The sequence below is a fragment of the Piliocolobus tephrosceles genome, chromosome 14, assembly GCF_002776525.5.
Source record: "Piliocolobus tephrosceles isolate RC106 chromosome 14, ASM277652v3, whole genome shotgun sequence".
NCBI lineage: Eukaryota > Metazoa > Chordata > Mammalia > Primates > Cercopithecidae > Piliocolobus > Piliocolobus tephrosceles.
The window spans coordinates 56,284,415-56,302,336 of NC_045447.1; the positions used below are offsets into that span (position 1 = coordinate 56,284,415).

Genomic DNA, 17,922 nt, shown 5'->3' on the forward strand with positions numbered 1-17,922 from the left:
AAAAGTGGTGGCAGTTGTCACTATTAGTCTTTAATCAGGAAAACAAAAGCATTTTCAGAAGGTACCTCAGCAAATATGTATTTACATTTTTTCTTTCTTTGAGACTGAGTCTCACTCTGTTGCCTGGGCTGGGGTGCAGTGGTGCGATCTCAGCACATTACAACCTCTGCCTCCTGGGTTCAAGCAATTCTCCTTTCTCAGCCTCCCAAGTAGCTGGGATTACAGGTACACACCACCATGCCTGGCTAATTTTTGTATTTTTTAGTAGAGATGGGGTTTTGCTATGTTGGCCAGGTTGGTCTTGAACTCCTGACCTCAGGTGATCTGCCCACCTCGGCCTCCCAAAATGCTGGGATTACAGGCATCAGCCACCACCCCCAGCCGTATTTACATTTAGTCTTCCATAACTATGTCAAACAGCCACTACTAGATGCAAAGAAAACTGGGAAATGAAATATTCACCTTTCCAGTCTCTAAGTTAGAAAAAGACAAGGAGGGAGGAGGTTAAGAATTCACATCCAGTGAGGCAAATTACAATTTCTATCTCAATGGGACTGACATTTTACTAGGCAGTATGTTTTTACACTTTGTATCATTAAATCATCACAACTGTAGGAGTTGGTCCTTGTTCTTTTAATTTTACTAAAGAAGGAAGTGTGATCCAGTGTAATTAAGAGAATTGTACAAGTCACCCAGTTTATAAGCATTGGAACCAATTTCTATATGACTCTAGAAACTCTGCTGTCTAACTTGGGTAAAGAAATCTTAACAGCATGCAAACAAATGCTTTCTGAAAGACTAAGTATTGAACTTGTTTTTTTTTTTTTTTTTTTGAGACGCAGTCTCGCTCTGTCGCCCAGGCTGGAGTGCAGTGGCCAGATCTCAGCTCACTGCAAGCTCCGCCTCCTGGGTTCCCGCCATTCTCCTGCCTCAGCCTCCCGAGTAGCTGGGACTACAGACGCCCGCCACCGCGCCCGGCTAGTTTTTTGTATTTTTTAGTAGAGACGGGGTCTCACCGTGTTAACCAGGATGGTCTCGATCTCCTGACCTCGTGATCCGCCCGTCTCAGCCTCCCAAAGTGCTGGGATTACAGGCTTGAGCCACTGTGCCCGGCCCAGAACTTGCTTTTCAAAGGTAGCATGCAAGACAATCTTTAAAATCCTTACTGAATTCTTAGACATGATCTTGTTCTTACACGTAGCAGAACTTGAGAAGTTTCTAAAAGCATAGCCAAGGTCGCTTGGGATGAACAACTGTATTCCATTAGTCACTGAAGCCCTTATATGACTTTCAACATTCACCCACTAGTAGGAGATTTATAGACAGTGAATTACTTATAAGTGAATTACTTATAGTACTAATACCTAGCTTATATATTTTCCAGACTTGGTTTGCTTGTATTGATTGCAATGTAGTCCTTGATGTATGCCAAAGAAACTCTTTTGCCCTCAATTTTTTCCTGCCATAGATAATGCAGAGCCTGAAATACATCACATCTATAATCCCATTAACAAAAATAGGAAATAGAACATATTACCTTGTTCAGATATTAAACATCTTTTCCAAGTGGTACAAACACTGTCATATAGGTTATTAGGGAAGAGGCTAGAAACTTTTGGTAGGACAAACATTTTTTGCAGGACAGTAGTTTTTAAAAAACATATCAAAAGTGTTTTGGGGGCTTAATATCTTTACCTCCCAGAAAAAAATGTATTTACATTTAACTGTATAATTCTGGCCAATTCGGTACAACGGTGTTCCACACTTGGCTCAAGTTCTCCTTATTAAAGCTGAGTGAGTTGGTAAGTCTTAATAATCTCCAATGGTGTTAACTTTTCCCAGGTGCAATCTTATATATCACACGGTTAATACATTTGGTGCATAAACTTATGGGAGCTGTTTTTATACATCTTAAAATTTTCATTTGTTAAAAGCCCAGTTTCTACATTTATGGTTCAATTACTTAAGTCTGTTTTTCAAAGTTCAAAGAAAATATCTTTCTTCCATTAGTTAGCATTCCCATTCCTTCCATTTTCCCTGACTAAATAAAGTTCAAGGTTAGAAAAGCAGACAAGAACAGAGAAAAATGAACTTAGTAAAGTGGCTATCTTCCAGGATGCCTACCACCATCATTGAAAAGTCCATTGTAAACAAACAAACTTACCCGGCCAGCTAATGAGCTATTTTTTCAAAAATATCCTAGTAGTTTTCAATCAAGATGACATATTCCAAGAAAAGTATTTAGTATCTTGCCCATCTAGGTTTTAAAGAAATGGAGAACTTTAATAATAAACTTTTGTTATGATTACAATAACATACTACAAAATCAATTAACTATCGCCACTCCCAACTATTTTATACTTATCTTTTTCATTATGCAAGTTTATTACTAAAACAATGTAAGAGGAAATGTTTGAACAGTTTTCAGATGCCCTTACAGAGAACTATTTACATAAAAACAATTATTTTGCTAATTTAATACAATTATACATCATATATAATTATCTGTAATTCTTATTTTTACTCATTAAGTCATATCACTAAGGACTTCTTTTAGGCAAGCTTAAGTTGGTGTTACTGCTAGTAAATTAATTAATTAGTCAATTAATTTAGATTTCTCACTAATTCCAACTGGCCTTCTCTTGCCCCCTACCCTTTCCTTTATATTTAATTCTAGGAAATATGTGAACAGAAGTTTGGTACTACCTTTAAAACACACAATTGTAAAAAGGTGGGGAAAGCAATTGGTTAAAAAATAAATAAATACATGAGAGGAGACTTCAGAGGCCTTGCAGGTTTATGACCTGAAAGAACCACTGAGGTCAACACCACAGTGTTCCTTTCCTTTGCTGAAAGCTTTCTGACAAGGTCTCTCCTTCCCATCTATTAAAAGTGGTTTCTTGTTAGAAGCAATTAAGAGCTAAAGGTTCTTTTGCCTTCCCCATGGATCAGAAGCTCTTTGAGGAGTGGCATAAAATCTTTAGTGCTATCCCATGGCCTAGAGCAGGCTGCACAAATTTTAACTGATTAATAAATGGCCGATATAAAAAGGGAGAGATGCTTCATTAGACATAAATACCCTGTTTTCTCTATGCTTCTTGCTTTCTCTTACTGCTATAAGACATCAATGATAAAAACATAGAAGTCTATTGCACAGAGTCAGAGAAGTGGTGCTCCATAAACTCTAATAAATATAAATAAATAGCATCCACGCGGTTCTGAAGAAATCGCTCAGGATGTCTGGAAGGTGCTCTTAGCCACATGAAGAGCGTACGGCATCATAGTTAAGTTGGAAATGGGAGGCTGAATGTAAAATAAGTATACTTGTCCACATAGGGAAACAAAAATCTTTCTGTAAGCCTTTCCTATAGCAGAAAAACCAGTGCCTGTGAACTAGGTTCTTGGGACCATCAACAAAACTGAAAGGGGGTAAAATGTCAATTGGGTGGTGTCAGTGGGGTGGCAGTGAAACAAAGATCCAAGGCTCCCCTTAAAGGGGGGGAAAGCAGAGAATTTTTTTTTTTTTTTTTTTTTTTTTTTTTTTTTTGCCTCCCTGGGGCAGCTTGGCCAGCACAGGCAAGACTGGAGACGTGAGACGTGAAGAGAGTGAGACGTGAAGAGACTGGAGATGTGAGACGTGAAGAGATGGAGTGACGTGAAGAATGGAGTGAGACGTGAAGAGGATGTCGGGTCCGGAGAGAAAGGGAAGAGAGAGAGAGGCGGGGGTCTAGTCCCCAGCGTGGTGACTAAGCTGCGCACCTGTGGGGCCGACGCTCTGAAGCGGGACGGGGGTGTTGATCCAAACGGGGACCCAATGGCCGGGGGAAGGAGCCCTCGCCCGACTAGAGAGTCTCCGACCCTGACACTCCCTGGCAGCCCTTCCGGGTGGGTCGGACTTTCTTTCGGTCTGGTTGCAGTTCTTCCCCAACTGGCTGCGCGCTGCCTAGATGCAGAACTTACTCCTGCAATCTCGGCCCCAGCCGGCGCCTCTAGGGCTGGTTTTATTTTGCTCTTCTCACGGTGCAGCCCGCCCCCGACACCGTCCCGGGCACTGGGAGGAGCGCGGCTCACGTGCAGGCGGCGTCCCGCGCCTCGCGGGCAGCGCTGAGTCGGCTACGCGTGTTGACCGGCAGTTGCAAACTATTGGCCAGTTAACTTCCCGCTCGCTCCTCCACCCAACTCCACCCCGTTCTTCTCGCCCCTTCCGCCTTCGTTTTTCGATTTTAGGATCTTCTTCCTTAAGTGTTTGGATAAATTCGCCGTCCGTAATCGGTTCAGTTGGAAATTGCCCGATGGTTTTCGTACTTTTTTGAACGCTGACTGCAGAAAATGGCATAGGGAGGTGGGGGAAGAGGGAGGAAAGTGTGTGTGCGTGTGTGTGTGCGCGCGCGAGTGGCAGGGGACAGAGACGAGAGGTGGGGGTGGAGAGAGAGAGACCCCGAGACCTGAGGGGACGGCAGGGGGCTTCCCTCTCCTGGAGGACGGACAGAATGATACATACAGTCGTTAACAGTGTTGACCCACCCAGACCCCACCCTTCGGTTGCATCCATCATACAGTCATTACAAAGAGGTAGCGCTGTCACACTGCTTGCCCTGCTCCTGGGGCTCTCGGCTGGCTTAATGAGGTGCACCCAGCCGAGGCTATTGTGCAGCTCGAAAGAGGCAGGAACGAGACGGCAACGATCCTAGCAGCTGCTCGAAGCAGCCTCGGCTGCAGCAGCCAACCCCAGACCTCAAGTGGATGAATGCCTCTGGAAGTGTTTTCTTGGAGGAACCCATCAGGCAGTGGAAGACTGTGGCAGGGCTAGTGAACTTAGATGGGGATTTCCTCTCCTGCAGTTGAGCTGGCTGGAGGCAAGTGCAGTCACTCGGGTAATCGCGGGGGTGCTGGGGGCGGGGGCGGGGGTGGTGGTTTTAAGCCCGTCCACGGTCAAAAGGCGGCTTGGATCAATTTCCCCTCCAACCACTCAACTCTCCCCTTTACCTTTTGTTTTGTTAGTTTGTCTTTTTCCACCCCCACCCCCTCTCCGGTGTGTTCTGAACCGTGCTTCTTGCTCTGGGGTTTGATTGTGCATTTAAATGTAATTCTGATTGGTGAATGTTCTCTCCTTTTTGTTGTGATTACTAGAGATACTTTAGCCCTGCCTTCCCAGTTCTGCGCCCAGCACAAGCAGTTTTGAAAATTTAAGTGCAAAAAGCATGACAAAGCAATATGAGGTTGCCGTGGTAAGTGAACTTTTAAACCGAAAATTACCATTTCTTCTCGTCTGCTCGGTCTGTGGGTGGTTTGAAGGGGAATCCTCACACACAAAGGGTTGGGGGCTGGGAGGAGGGGGTGGTTAAACAACAACAAAAAGAAACCCGTACAAACCGGTAGTGCTAATTTTGTTTTTTCTCTCTACTATGGCCAGTGGACAAGTTCTGTATTTATATGTTTGATACTCTTGGGATGGTCATAGGTAAAGTGGGTGAGAGTTGGCAGTCAGCAGGGGAGAGGTGCAGGGAAGGAAGGCGAAGGGAACTAGGTTATTGTCTGGTTTCAAAAGAACTTTGCAGCTCTGACTTCCTGAACTCGACACATTAGCTGGGTCATTCCTGATCAAAATCCTGAAGAAGAAAAGAAACAATGGGATTATCCTCAGCCACTACAACTATCTCTGTGTCCTCTCCTGCAGTTAGACCATTCTTCCTCACACTTCCTCAGGTAGCAACATTTGAAGTCATTATTCTTAGACAAATTTTAAATACTAAATGATGATGAAATAATACATTCGCAAAGTTGGGGTCTTAAAAGGTTTGAGGCTAGAGAAAGGAATTGCTTATTAACCCTTCTTCCCACTGCCCTTTCCTCTCCTCCCTCTTCCCATTCATCCCACTTTTTAAAGTGTACAGATTCATTTAAGAGTCCTTCTTCAGCATCCGTTCCTAATCCTTTTTGTCTTTAATAGGAGGTATATTCCAGGGACGGACTTCCGTGTTTTGCCCCTTTATCTCATTCATTTTCCAAGAATAGGTATCCAACACAGTATTTGTGACAGTGTAAACAATTCCAAGTTTGGTAAAAGACAACCTTTGCTCTGGAGAATTCTACATTGTTTGGCCTGTTCTGCACTTTTAAAAAAGGATTAATAGTGCTTAGTAGTCTTAAAAACTTTCAGTTGCCTTTTAACTTATCCAGGGCTGTTGCCATGGAGAGAACTGGGATGCCCTATATTGGAATGGACCTGACCATTCTCTGATGAGGCAAGGCCATCTAAGTTTTCTCATTTGAAGTATGGGATGGAAACAGAAATACCCACTGAAAGGAATTGTTTTGTTGAGTCCATTCTTAATTTTCATTTATATGTGTGTAGATATAATTGCATGTGCCTGCATTTCTCAAGCCCTATTGTGAAATATTTTTAAATTGTAAACTTCCCATGATCATAGGAAACACAGAAAATAACTTAAAAAATGATTGTATTGCAATACAGCTTAATGTATTTTAGTGGGCATATATTTTAATAACTTTTTTTAACAACTGACTTATTTTTTGCCTATTCTACATGAAGTTACTGTAGTTCAACAGTAACTACCACAGGAAAGTGATACCTTATGCAGTCAGCTTCCAAAGTCATCACTGTTGATTTTAGTCTAGCTGTTGGCAATAACCATCCTTAAAACAGTTTTTGAGAGCTAAAACACCAAAATGGTTAAACTACTAATTTGTTGGTACAAGAGGAATCAATTCAGTAAAATTTGTGAAAAAAGAAGAGTTTAGAGTATAGTATTTTATATCTTTGTATTAGCAAGAATTTCAGTTGAGAAATTTGCTTTTTCTACCCACTGATATCCTTAGACCACAGGCAATCAGCTAGCAATGTTCTTAACTATATAATTAATTTTAGATCATATTACTCAACTATCATAGGATTTAATTTTATAATTCTGAACTATACTAACTGGGATTTTAAAATAAACACCTTGAACTACATATATACAGTGCTAAACAAAGTAAGAATTCATTATCTACTAGTGATGTATAGATATTTATAAGTAAATATATGTCCTGTTTATATGTAAAATTAAATTACTTTGACATGTGGAGCAAAACAATTTTATTCAGTTACTTTAATCATAATCTCAAAGAAGCCATCAGATTTACTTAGTTTTTACCTAAACACTGAAAATCCTGTTTTAGTTGAAGTAATTCATTAAAAATTATTATTTAAAATAAGCTAGGTAATTGAAAATTATCTTCTAAATAATTAATAGTGCATGTAGTTTAACTGTCTTTAAAATATTTAGACTTTTTAATGCTATATATTCCTCATACTTTCCTCACCATAATTCTGTGCCAATTTTAGGTTTGCTAAATATTCTTAATATGGAAATTTAAATATAAAAGTACAATTACCAATTTTTTTCTACAAAATATGAACATTTTTATTTTCAGTATAATTGCTTTTATACCAAAATTATGAATGTTCTATTTATGTTATTGGCACATTGGAAATACAGTGGTCATGTTCTGATATTTTTCTTGAAACTCAGTTTATTAGAATAAGTTTAACAAATAGCAGAAAGCTATAATGTTCATAAGCACAAAATTCTTAAGTGTTTTCAACTGAGCAATACGCTCATAGAAAGTCATTGCTTCCAATAACAGTGACTCACTTTAAGTGAAAAAGTATTCATGCATAAAGGAGAAAAGTGAGATGTACGAAGTGGTGGTGAATGGCAGCCAGGTTATCTAATGGTACATTGCAGGTTTTGCCCTTTGTACCATATCCAGGGCATGCAATGTACCTGCAAGCATAAAGGCAAAAAAGAATGGCTGAAGTGACATTATAATTTTAAAAATGCAAAAATAATCTTCATTTATTGTTTCTAATTGGTATTAAATGTAGTATGTATCCTATGTCAAATATACAATCTAAAATCTCAAAGAACTTTTAATAGTTAACATGTGTTGTCTACCTACTATGACTCTTAATAGTTAACATGTGTTTTCTACCTGCTATGACTCAGTGATGGATTTAATCATATATGTAAGTGCCTTATATGCAATATTTCAGCTAATCTTCAGAACACTTTAGGTGGTAGCTTTTATTGCACCTAGAAACTGAGTACCTAAAGTAAGACAGCTCATGAACCATAAAGTGAGGATATGAATCAAAAATCTAACTCCAAAGTTGGATCCAAAGTCAAACAAAATGACCATCAAATAATAGAAAGATAAGATTTTAAAAGGCCTTCCACATAAAGCTCATGTAATTGCCACAAATTCTGAGGGTAGGAATTGCCTGTCAATCTTGGCACTTTTTCAATACAATATTTTTGAAGAAAAAGGTTTCCCTGAAATATTTTTAACTGTACCCAAATTGGGTTTGGATAAATTAGTCTGGTTTGTCTGGTTATTTCTCTTTTGCGACATTAATTATGGAGAATTTATTATATTCTCGATTCTATTCCAAAAACAAAAGGAGAGAAAGATTAACTCAGTTATAATGACAAAAGTATTTTAAAATAAATAGCAAAAATGCCTACTAAATAAAAGGAAGACCTAACTGTACCCAATTTTCCTTAAAAAGGAACTTAAATAAGCAGAGTGATTTTAAAAATTTTAATGACTAAAATGGGATTTAATTTTTCATTTTCAAGACTTTTAAAATTTTGATTACACTTACATTTGGCAATGTAATAAAATCTTATGATTTTTATAGGTAGCAAATCATTTGATATTTTTACGATAATATATATTTTATAAGCTAGAGTTTACTTTAATATACTTAATCAATTAACTTCTAATCACAGTGATTAAGGGGGATATTTTTAAACTGCCCTCATTTTGTGAACTAAAGAAACATGTAAGTGATACAGAAAATAAAAAGTTTTAAGTAGGGCCCTATTATGTGACTCCTTTTTAAATATTAAAGATGATAGACTCTCTAATAAATACAGAGAAAACATCCTTTCCCATCAAAATGCTCTAAATTTAATCTTTTTTATTTATAAAATCTTTGGACTTGAGAGATTGGGACATAAATCTTGCCTATTCTTGGGTTTGTTTATTAGCTTAGATGTGGAGTAGAGATTGTTAGATTTTTATCAAGGTAATTCATTCAAGCCTCTTTAAGTAACAATGAAATATGTTTAAGGACATCATTGACATTCAACAGAAACCTGCTCAATATTTCACTTTTCACCTGAGAAGAAATGAAAGCACTCAGAATAACTCTATCTGCACTATATGCAATAAATGGGCTCCTGAGTTGTTTTGTGTAAATCTTTTTTTAAAAACTGCCTTACTTTTTTCTTGAAATGCAGAGCACTCACACATTAAAAGAGTATTTGAATTAATGATCTTGTTAAGTGAATGACTTAAAAAAATTGATACGTACATTTTGTAAGTTTTAATTTTTTATAAAGTGAAACCATCCAAATTAATCATGTTTAAACCTCATTACTGTGAGAGTACTAGTAGATTTTTTTTAAGTCAGATTATTTTGGAATTTTAAGAACCAGGTTATAAAGGGGAGAATTATGAGGTTTGAGCATTTCAATCCCACAGTATTCTAGCATTCAACCACTCTATTTCACTTTGATCTTGGAAAAACCCCTGAATTTTTACCCCTCTCAAAACTAATTTAGTTACTGGTCTAATTTTAAATAAAACTCAGGCCAAGTTTTTTTAATAGCTAATAAAATGTTCATATAATTTTCTGTTTCATCCCTTGATGTGGAAATTTATATTACATCATTATGTACTAAAATCATACAACCATCTATACAATTTTTCTTTCCATTCAAATTCATTAATGCACAAATCTGTCTATATAAATGATGAATATATGTAAGTATACATATAAAAGTTATGGTTATAGCAATATGAAGCTAAAAGGGGAAGTTATTGTTCAGTTTTAAATTTATGGTACAATTAATTCCTCAAAACATAATTTTATCTAATGATAAGAATATTAACTATTACTAACTACAAATCCAGGAATATTTTAGGATAGGTCTTCTGGAGTCTATTTTCTTGTACCTCTCCATTATTGCTTTGTCATAACTGTACAAAATGATAATTTCACTTGGAAAACTGGTAGGAAAAATGTGAATTATGTTAAAAGTAAGAAAAAAAGAAAGGATCTTAAGGAAGTTCCTGCATAGGTCCTGGAATCCTTCAAGCTATGCACCACAATTATCTCTGTAAATCCTTTTGAATATAAAATCATCACATTTTGAGTTCAAAGTAAAGTTATATGTTGTAGATTTTCAAAGCCTCTCAGAGCATTACAGAAAGGGCAGAGTAACACAAGCTAGATACCGCCTCACTTGACAGACACTGACAAAGCCTGAGAAGGCAGTGTTAATGCTTTTAATTTTTTAAAAATAGAGATTATAAAGTTAATGAAACCTGAGGTCATTACCATTAAGAACTAAGAACTCAGCTTTTCAAGTGTTTTCAGTAAAAATAATTAACTATGGCATAGGTAGTTTAAAGAGCTGATTAACATTATAAATATTTAACAAAATCTAAAATACTACCATGATCCTTTGTTAAAGATAATTGAAGCTAAGATTGCTACAGAAATCTAGACTTTTGAATTTCTAATTTCTCAGTGCTTAATTTATCATCAAATCTTATACTGTTGTAGAGATGATATTTAATATAACTTTGATTCCTACCATGAATACCACATTTTGATGTCTTAGAATGCAGTGAATGATACACTTCACTCAACAGACATTATTACATGCTTACTGGGTTAGGCACGGTGCTAGAACCTGATAATACTTGGCTGGAGGAGATGGCTATGCTGTCAAGAAATGCATACTCTGTGTAAGAGATAGAGATGTCAACAGATGGTTATAACGTAGTGAGATAATTGGTATCAGAGATATGTAAAAAGTGTTTTTAGGAGCACAGAAGAAGCTATCGCTAACATGCCTGTGGTTGGCTTTAGTGTGGTGTTCAGGAAGGCTTCTCAATGGCGGTGGAATTTTGCTTACTGACTTTTTTTCCATTTTAAAGAAATGTAACAGTGGCTCTTCAAATAAATATATAGAAAGATGAAGTAGATATTTTTCTTGTCTTTACATATTGATATGTACTTATAATGAGAGAGAACAAGTTTTCTGTGTAGGATGCTGAGTTGTTCAAGATTCATTAGTGTAATTTCTCAGATACACTGCCTTTGACAAATGTGCACAGCCGGGAAAGCCTTTAATATATTGTTTATGTTAGTGTTTTGTTGCTAGTAGCATAATGGATAAAGCAAAGGCCTCATTTTCATTCTCCTATGCTCTACCAAAAAAAAAAAGTATCTTGTAAACTGTGAAAGGCACACAAAAGCAGATGTAATTAAATAATGTAAATGATGAGGGAGGTTGCCTGTGATCTGGGCTACAGTTAGAAAGAGGGGTGTAAGAAAGAGATTGTTTGAGAGGAAATGATATGAAAATATTTTAAAATAGGAAACAGAGTTCTGTTTTATAACAATAGATTATCAACTTAAGCAATTTCACTTTCCTTTGTATTACTTTCACATCTGCAATGGAGAAGGGAAGTACTATTAATCTGAAATTTTCCTTATTTATATATAAGTTATACCAGTGATCAGAACAAAATTTGTTTCTTAAACCCCTAAACACGTGTAGTTTTACTGTAAAAAAACCTTCACTTCAGAGTGATTAGTACTTTGTGTGAATATTATTATGCATTTTGCTCTCTGATATCTTGACAATACAGTTTAGCTTATTCCCTCGGGGATTCTCTCCTGGCAACAATTTTTTATCTCCCTGTGTTCATTTTTAGGAAAATCCTCTCAACATTGTTTTAAGTATTATTTTATAGGAAGGAAGTATGTAAAATACTCTTGAACTCATTTTACTTGTGAGTTTGAATAGCATTCAGATTAGAATGATTTCCCCAGAATTTTGTAGGCTTGCCCAATCCAGCTGTATATTTTATATGCTAATGTAAATTCTATTTTTGTTCCCCTTGGGGGTTTAAGTGATTATAATTGTTGCTCTTCAAAAGCCAAACAGATGATGATTGCTGCTTCAGGAGTATACCAAAAGAAACTGGCTTTCATTAAACCTGCTCATCCACTTCCTAATTATCTCCATTTTATCTAGCTAAGAAGCAGGAAAAAATGGCAAGTACAGTTCATTGAAGCCAGTTCAGTTATTTAAACATCGCTTTATTGAACTAGCAGGAGGTGTTAAAGTTGAGGGAATGTTTTCATTCTAATACTGATATATAGCCAGTGGCCCAACTCAAGAGTTAGTTGAGCATCAAATGCCAGAGGCCATAGAGAATGAGAAGGGAGTGATTTTGAGTTATTCTGAGAGGAGTCCTCTAGTGGATGCAATAAATAGTGCTGCAGTGACAGCTATTCTGAAATATTCTTTTTGTTTGCTTTTCTTTCTATAAAATCAAAATGGAGTTAGCTATTTAGTATCCACTAAGAAGCACCCAGAAATGCACTCTGAGTGAAAAGGAAATTTCCTATATATGTGAAAGAAAGAGATATATATTGATAAATTCTAAGAGGACAGCAAATTCCTGAGACTGACCAATATCAAGGGTGCCTCAGGTAACATAAGCCTTGAGATCTGGCCATGAGTCAGAAAGTAGATCCTCATGGAGGCTGGGTTTCCTCAACAGGGAGACTGTCTCTACCATTTGGGTGACAGTGGCTCTGAGATCTGCTCTCCAGTCCTCTAGGGTGGCCTTGGAGTTGAGTTGCACTGGAACATATTTCTGACCCCTTTACTGACTGTCCTCCTGATGGCACAGAGAGGGTCCGTGAACTCTCACTCAGGGGAATAGAAAAATGTCAGCGTCAACAGCTGTTCAGCTTCCAGCTGTGACAATGCAATTCTCTGCTGGTTAAACGAAAAACTCTGAAGGGGTTCTTTCCTTTCTGAAATTTCAAAGAGCCACGTTTTTGAAACCAGTTGTCTCAGGCGAGACTTAGATAAAAGCTTATATTCATAAACAAAAAAGGAAATGGAAGGTTCTGCATTTTCTATAGATTTTCATTTTCGTGTTCCATGATATTTCAGCAAGTATCAGGCAGTTTCACTTTTTGAAGTTTTAACATAGAGTTCTTATCTGATGAGTTGGTTTTGAAACTTTCAAGAATCATATTGAAAAAGAAAAAGTTTACTTAAGTTTAAAAAAGGAAATATGTTCCTGACAGGCATTTGTATAATTTACTAGAAAGTTATATACATTAAAAATTATTTTCCTCTAATTTCTTATGCCAATAAAAATTTTTTCCAGTGTTCATAGATTTACTTTTCTTTTAGCTTTACAATAACCCTACAAAGTAAAACAAGCAAACACAATCATTCGCTTTATATATAGAAACACAGTGATTCACAAAAAGTTTAAAAACTAGAATCTGAGCATACCAACTCCCTCATCGACATCTTGACCAACATCTCCTTGATCTACCAACAGCTTGCCAATACATGATGTTGAATTACATTTAGATTGCAGAGTCATTTCTAAACCCCGAGGGTAGGCAGTCCCCAGAGAATAAGTATTGTCCGAATGAGCCCTAAGGTAATCTATGCAGTTTGCATTCTTAAATCCACAGAGAGGGTATAACAATAGTCTTGTTGTCTAGAAACTCTGAAACTCTGTCTGGTGGTGTAGCAGCATTGGAATTTCTCTGAATTCCAGTATAGAGATATGCCAGGGTATAAATCACTCTGGTTTCCTACCAAGGCCTATAAAAGCCGAAAGTCTGAGAATGTACCAGCTGCACCCAGACTTGCCCTAGGAACAAATGGTGGAAACTATCTGATTTGTTTCCTCACCTCCTTATCGTCTTCTCTTGATACTTTTAGGACCTGACTGTCCTTCGTTCACCTAGGCTTACACTGCCACCTTTACTGACATTGCTAATACCCAAGATCTACTAGGACATACCTCTTTCCCTTCCAAGGAAACAGGTTGTTTATCTAATAAATTAGTCTCCACTAAGGGGAAGATATTAAGGAGAGTCCTGATTTCTGTTAATATTTAAAATTGGCTCTTAAGGAAAATGCGCGTGTTTTTGTTAAACAATCTTGGTGAGTAACTTGTGGGGTGGTCATGTCAGTCCAACGTGTATATTTTTCTGGTAGTTTTTTTTATCTTAACAGCATGGCACCACCTGATCTCTATCATTGAGGAGAGTGCTTACTTGAAGTAGCACAGTTAGAAATGAACTAACTCAAAGGGAAAATATAACTGAAAAAACTGATTAAGTAATTTTGGCTTATCTGCCTATGTTTATTAAATAGAAGTAACAAACATAACAAACACTAGAATATATCTATGCCAGTGGAATGACTACAGTTTCCCAGGGTTATCTCACAGGTTCTTTCATTTTACTAACAGGAAGTTGTAGAAAATCAACACTTATTCTGTGACCTCATAGCAATATGAATGTAAATAAAATATTTTAAAGATATCCTAGTTAAATCTTTTTCAGTATAAAACAAAATATAAGATTGGCATTTTTTTCCAATTAATCTGCTCAGCAGAGATAACGGAACCAAAATAGTTCAAGCCACTGTTTAACGCCATGTAAATTGCACAACTGAAAAACCTGTACTGATTTTTTTGCTCTAAATCAGTTGTTCATCAGAATCACCTGTGGAGCTTTTCATACCCATATATGCTTAGATTACACCTCAGAATTACAGTGAAATATCTTGAGGTAGAGGGGAAGCATCTGAACTTGAAAAGAAAAAACCTTACAGGTAGGTTGAGGCGTTGTTGCACAGCCATGTGTGAGAATCACTGGGTTTTCCTTTATCCAGTTCTGTCATCTAATGAAGATTCACTCTGTGCCAGGTACTTGACAAATACTTTAGTCACTTAATGCTCACAACAGCCCTAAAAGGTAGGTTTTTTTAATACCCATTTTAAGAATGAGAAAGCTGAGGCTTAGAGAGGTTGGGCAACTTGCCCAAAGTCATATACCAAGGACACAGGAGAGGCAGAACCAGAATTCAGGTCTGCGTGAATACTTTTAACCGAGACAACGTGAACTTGAAAGGCCTTTTTAATATACAGATTGAAAATGTATGGCCGTATTTTATAGCTGTAATTTCCAACCTAGAAGCTTCAATTTTGCTGCTTTGATTACCCTAAGAATATCTGGAGCGTACAGGGATTGTTTCATTTTATGGCCTTAAAAGAGAGCCACTATATTCATGTGAAAGAAGACATGGTCTAATAGGTAAAAGATACTTTAAAATTATAGGTAAAATGTTTTGCTTTCTTTATATAAAGGTCACAGATGACTTTCTACCTCAGTTCTTAATTCAGAAACTCAAGGAGCTGCTGTAAACTACCTATTCATTTCATTGTAAAAATTATTCAGATATGAGTCAGAAGAGCATGATTTTCCCTTCAGGTCAATTTCTTATAAAAATTAGTAATTGTGTAAAATCATTGCTGATAAATGCAGTTTGCAGTGTGGACTGTGCAATTTTAGGATTTGTTCTTTTTGATTTGGGGCTGACACCAATATTTAGAATAGTGATGACTCATGTCTAGGACTGAAATTTGTTTTTCATGGGTTTATATAGTTTTCCTCTTGAATTGCACCAAAAATGGTTTTTTAATTGGCTTTAACTCATGCCCAATAAATTGGACGAAAATTGATTGCTGCAGTCATGTTTGGTTTAAAATTATTCAAGACTGCACCATGAGTCAAATGAGTGCCTGAGTGAGGGCAGCGGCACTTTATGTCCTCCGTATATGACAAATAAGTTTTTTTTCAAAATGGTCGTCATTCATATCTGACAATTAATATATGTCTGTGGTTTATAAAACTTATAACAGAACACATTAAAATACATCATATTAAAAAATAAGTTTGTTATTTTTGTATTTTTTCTTACTACCTTCTTTTCCAGTTCTACCAATGTCATAAATCTAATAACAGTATTCCTTTTAAGATAAATAATACCTGTTAGATAGCTGTTGTTAAATTCTTGGTCATGGTATTAGAATATTTCTAAATAGCAAAACGAAATAAGTAAGAATGTTCAGAAACTGTGCCATCAGTCACAGTTGAGATATTGAGCCAGTTTTCCATTCTCTGAAGAGTGATTTTAAAGACAAAAATTAAACAATATGAAAATTGAATTAACTCAGGTGACTGTTTAGGACATTGAAATAGCAATTCACTAATGGTACCTGTCTGGAAGCCAGTTTTTGTTCAATCTCATTATAATTATTTACTGTATTATGGTTTTCACTTACTTATATGCCATAGAAATATAAGCAAATCACTTTAAGGGTTTTGCTGGCTGGGAATGAAGGTTCGTTTTATGAGATTTTTGAGCAATTTGAGAAAAGATTTAATAGGGAAAAAGAAATGATTAATTCATTGAAAAGAAGAACATTCCTTAGCCATAATACAGATAGCAAGGGAAAGAAATAATTTATTTTATGGTATATAATTAATATTAGGCCATTTTAATTGGACAGGATAGTTATACCTGATATTGTTGTCTAAGAAAATGGTAGAGCAATTTCTGAGATTTTTGTCATATCTGTTTTTCATGTGTATTAAATCTCAATTTGTTTTTATAAGTGAATGTTATTGTGTTTATAAACTATAAAGCTCACAGGGTGTTATTCTGACCTCTCTCGTTATCTAAGTTGTCTTTTAAGAGGTCACTGGTCCTTACCATCCAGCATCTAGCGCCTGTTCCCACCTGGTGGCTGTAGGCCCTCAAGTTTGAGCTGTAGAGTTTTTTCTTTCTGAAACAATAAACTACCTGTTTTTCTGATTTATGAATAAGAATGCATCCTCAGAGTTTTCACAAACCCAATAATGCAGAAGATGTAAAGAAAAAAAGTGACTATAAATCCAACTCCCATTACCTCAAAATAGCCACTGTTTAGTGTTCTAGTAAACATCCTTTATATGATGTTTAATATGCTTAATAATCTTTCATAAATATCTTCACATTTCATTACATAATAAACACTACTTTTTTAATGGCTTTGTAACTGTTTACTATATGTTTATGGAGCAGACATCTTAAAATATGTAAAAGCTAAGTAATTAAACCGCAAAACAATGTTACCCGCTGGTTAGAACAGCCAAGGACATCTTATATAAAATATTTCTCAAAATCCTATTATATTTGACCTGAATCTTTTCAAAGGAACAAATCATCCACCTATAAATTTTCTCTCTCTTCTATTTGTCAGCAGTAGAGAGCATGGCAAGGTATAGGAGTATGATTATTTCTGAAATAAAAAGTAGAGCTTTATCTGTTTATATTCATTGTAATATCTATTTTCCGTCGGCTTTTGTTCTCTTGCAAGTGTTATGTCATCTGTAATTTCTGTTTTATTTCTTTAAAATTACAAAATTGTACATCTGGAAGTACCATAGAGGTACTCTAATAAATAGTGGCTAAGGAAGGACTTGGGCCCTAGAAACAGCCTGTTTAGGGTGAAATCCCAGCTCTGTTAATTTCTAGCTGTGTTATCTTGGGCAAATTACTTAACTTCCTCAGTTTTCTTATCTATAAAATGATAAGATTCTTGTGAGGGTTAACTGATTTAATGCATGTAGAGCATTAGAATGCCACCTAGCTTACATTATTATTACTAATCTAGTCTACTCCTGGGAATCATGAAGTTCAGTCAGAGTGACTTTCTGAAGAGAACCAGCTAGTTAGTGGGAGAAATAATACTAGGACTCACATCCCCTTTCTCCACATCTGGAGATGTTTGCTTAATGCCACAGTGCGTGCTTTCCCAGCAGTGTTTTTAAAGCCCTCCCTTGGGCACAAAAGTATCTCAGAGGCGTCCAGGGCTATGCAGAGCACCAGCCTGACAGGCTCTTGTCCCTGGTTTCTCTCCCTCCCAGCTTCCATGGGCTCGTCTGTGGGCTTGTTGGCT

General features: G+C 36.5%; 1 protein-coding gene across 4 annotated transcripts in view; it reads left to right on the top strand.

The window, feature by feature from the left end:
- Positions 1 to 4,553: 4,553 nt before the first annotated feature.
- ELAVL2 (ELAV like RNA binding protein 2) overlaps positions 4,554 to 17,922 on the top strand; it is a 160,238-nt gene continuing 146,869 nt past the window's right edge. For all 4 annotated transcript variants that reach the window (XM_023203833.2, XM_023203837.2, XM_023203839.2 and 1 more), the window contains exons 1-2: positions 4,554 to 4,856; positions 5,131 to 5,228. Coding sequence is in view for 1 of the 4 variants with exons in the window: in XM_023203843.2 (XP_023059611.1) it covers positions 5,202 to 5,228 (27 nt within the window). In the remaining 3 variants the exon portion in view is untranslated. The remainder of the gene's footprint in view (positions 4,857 to 5,130; positions 5,229 to 17,922) is intronic.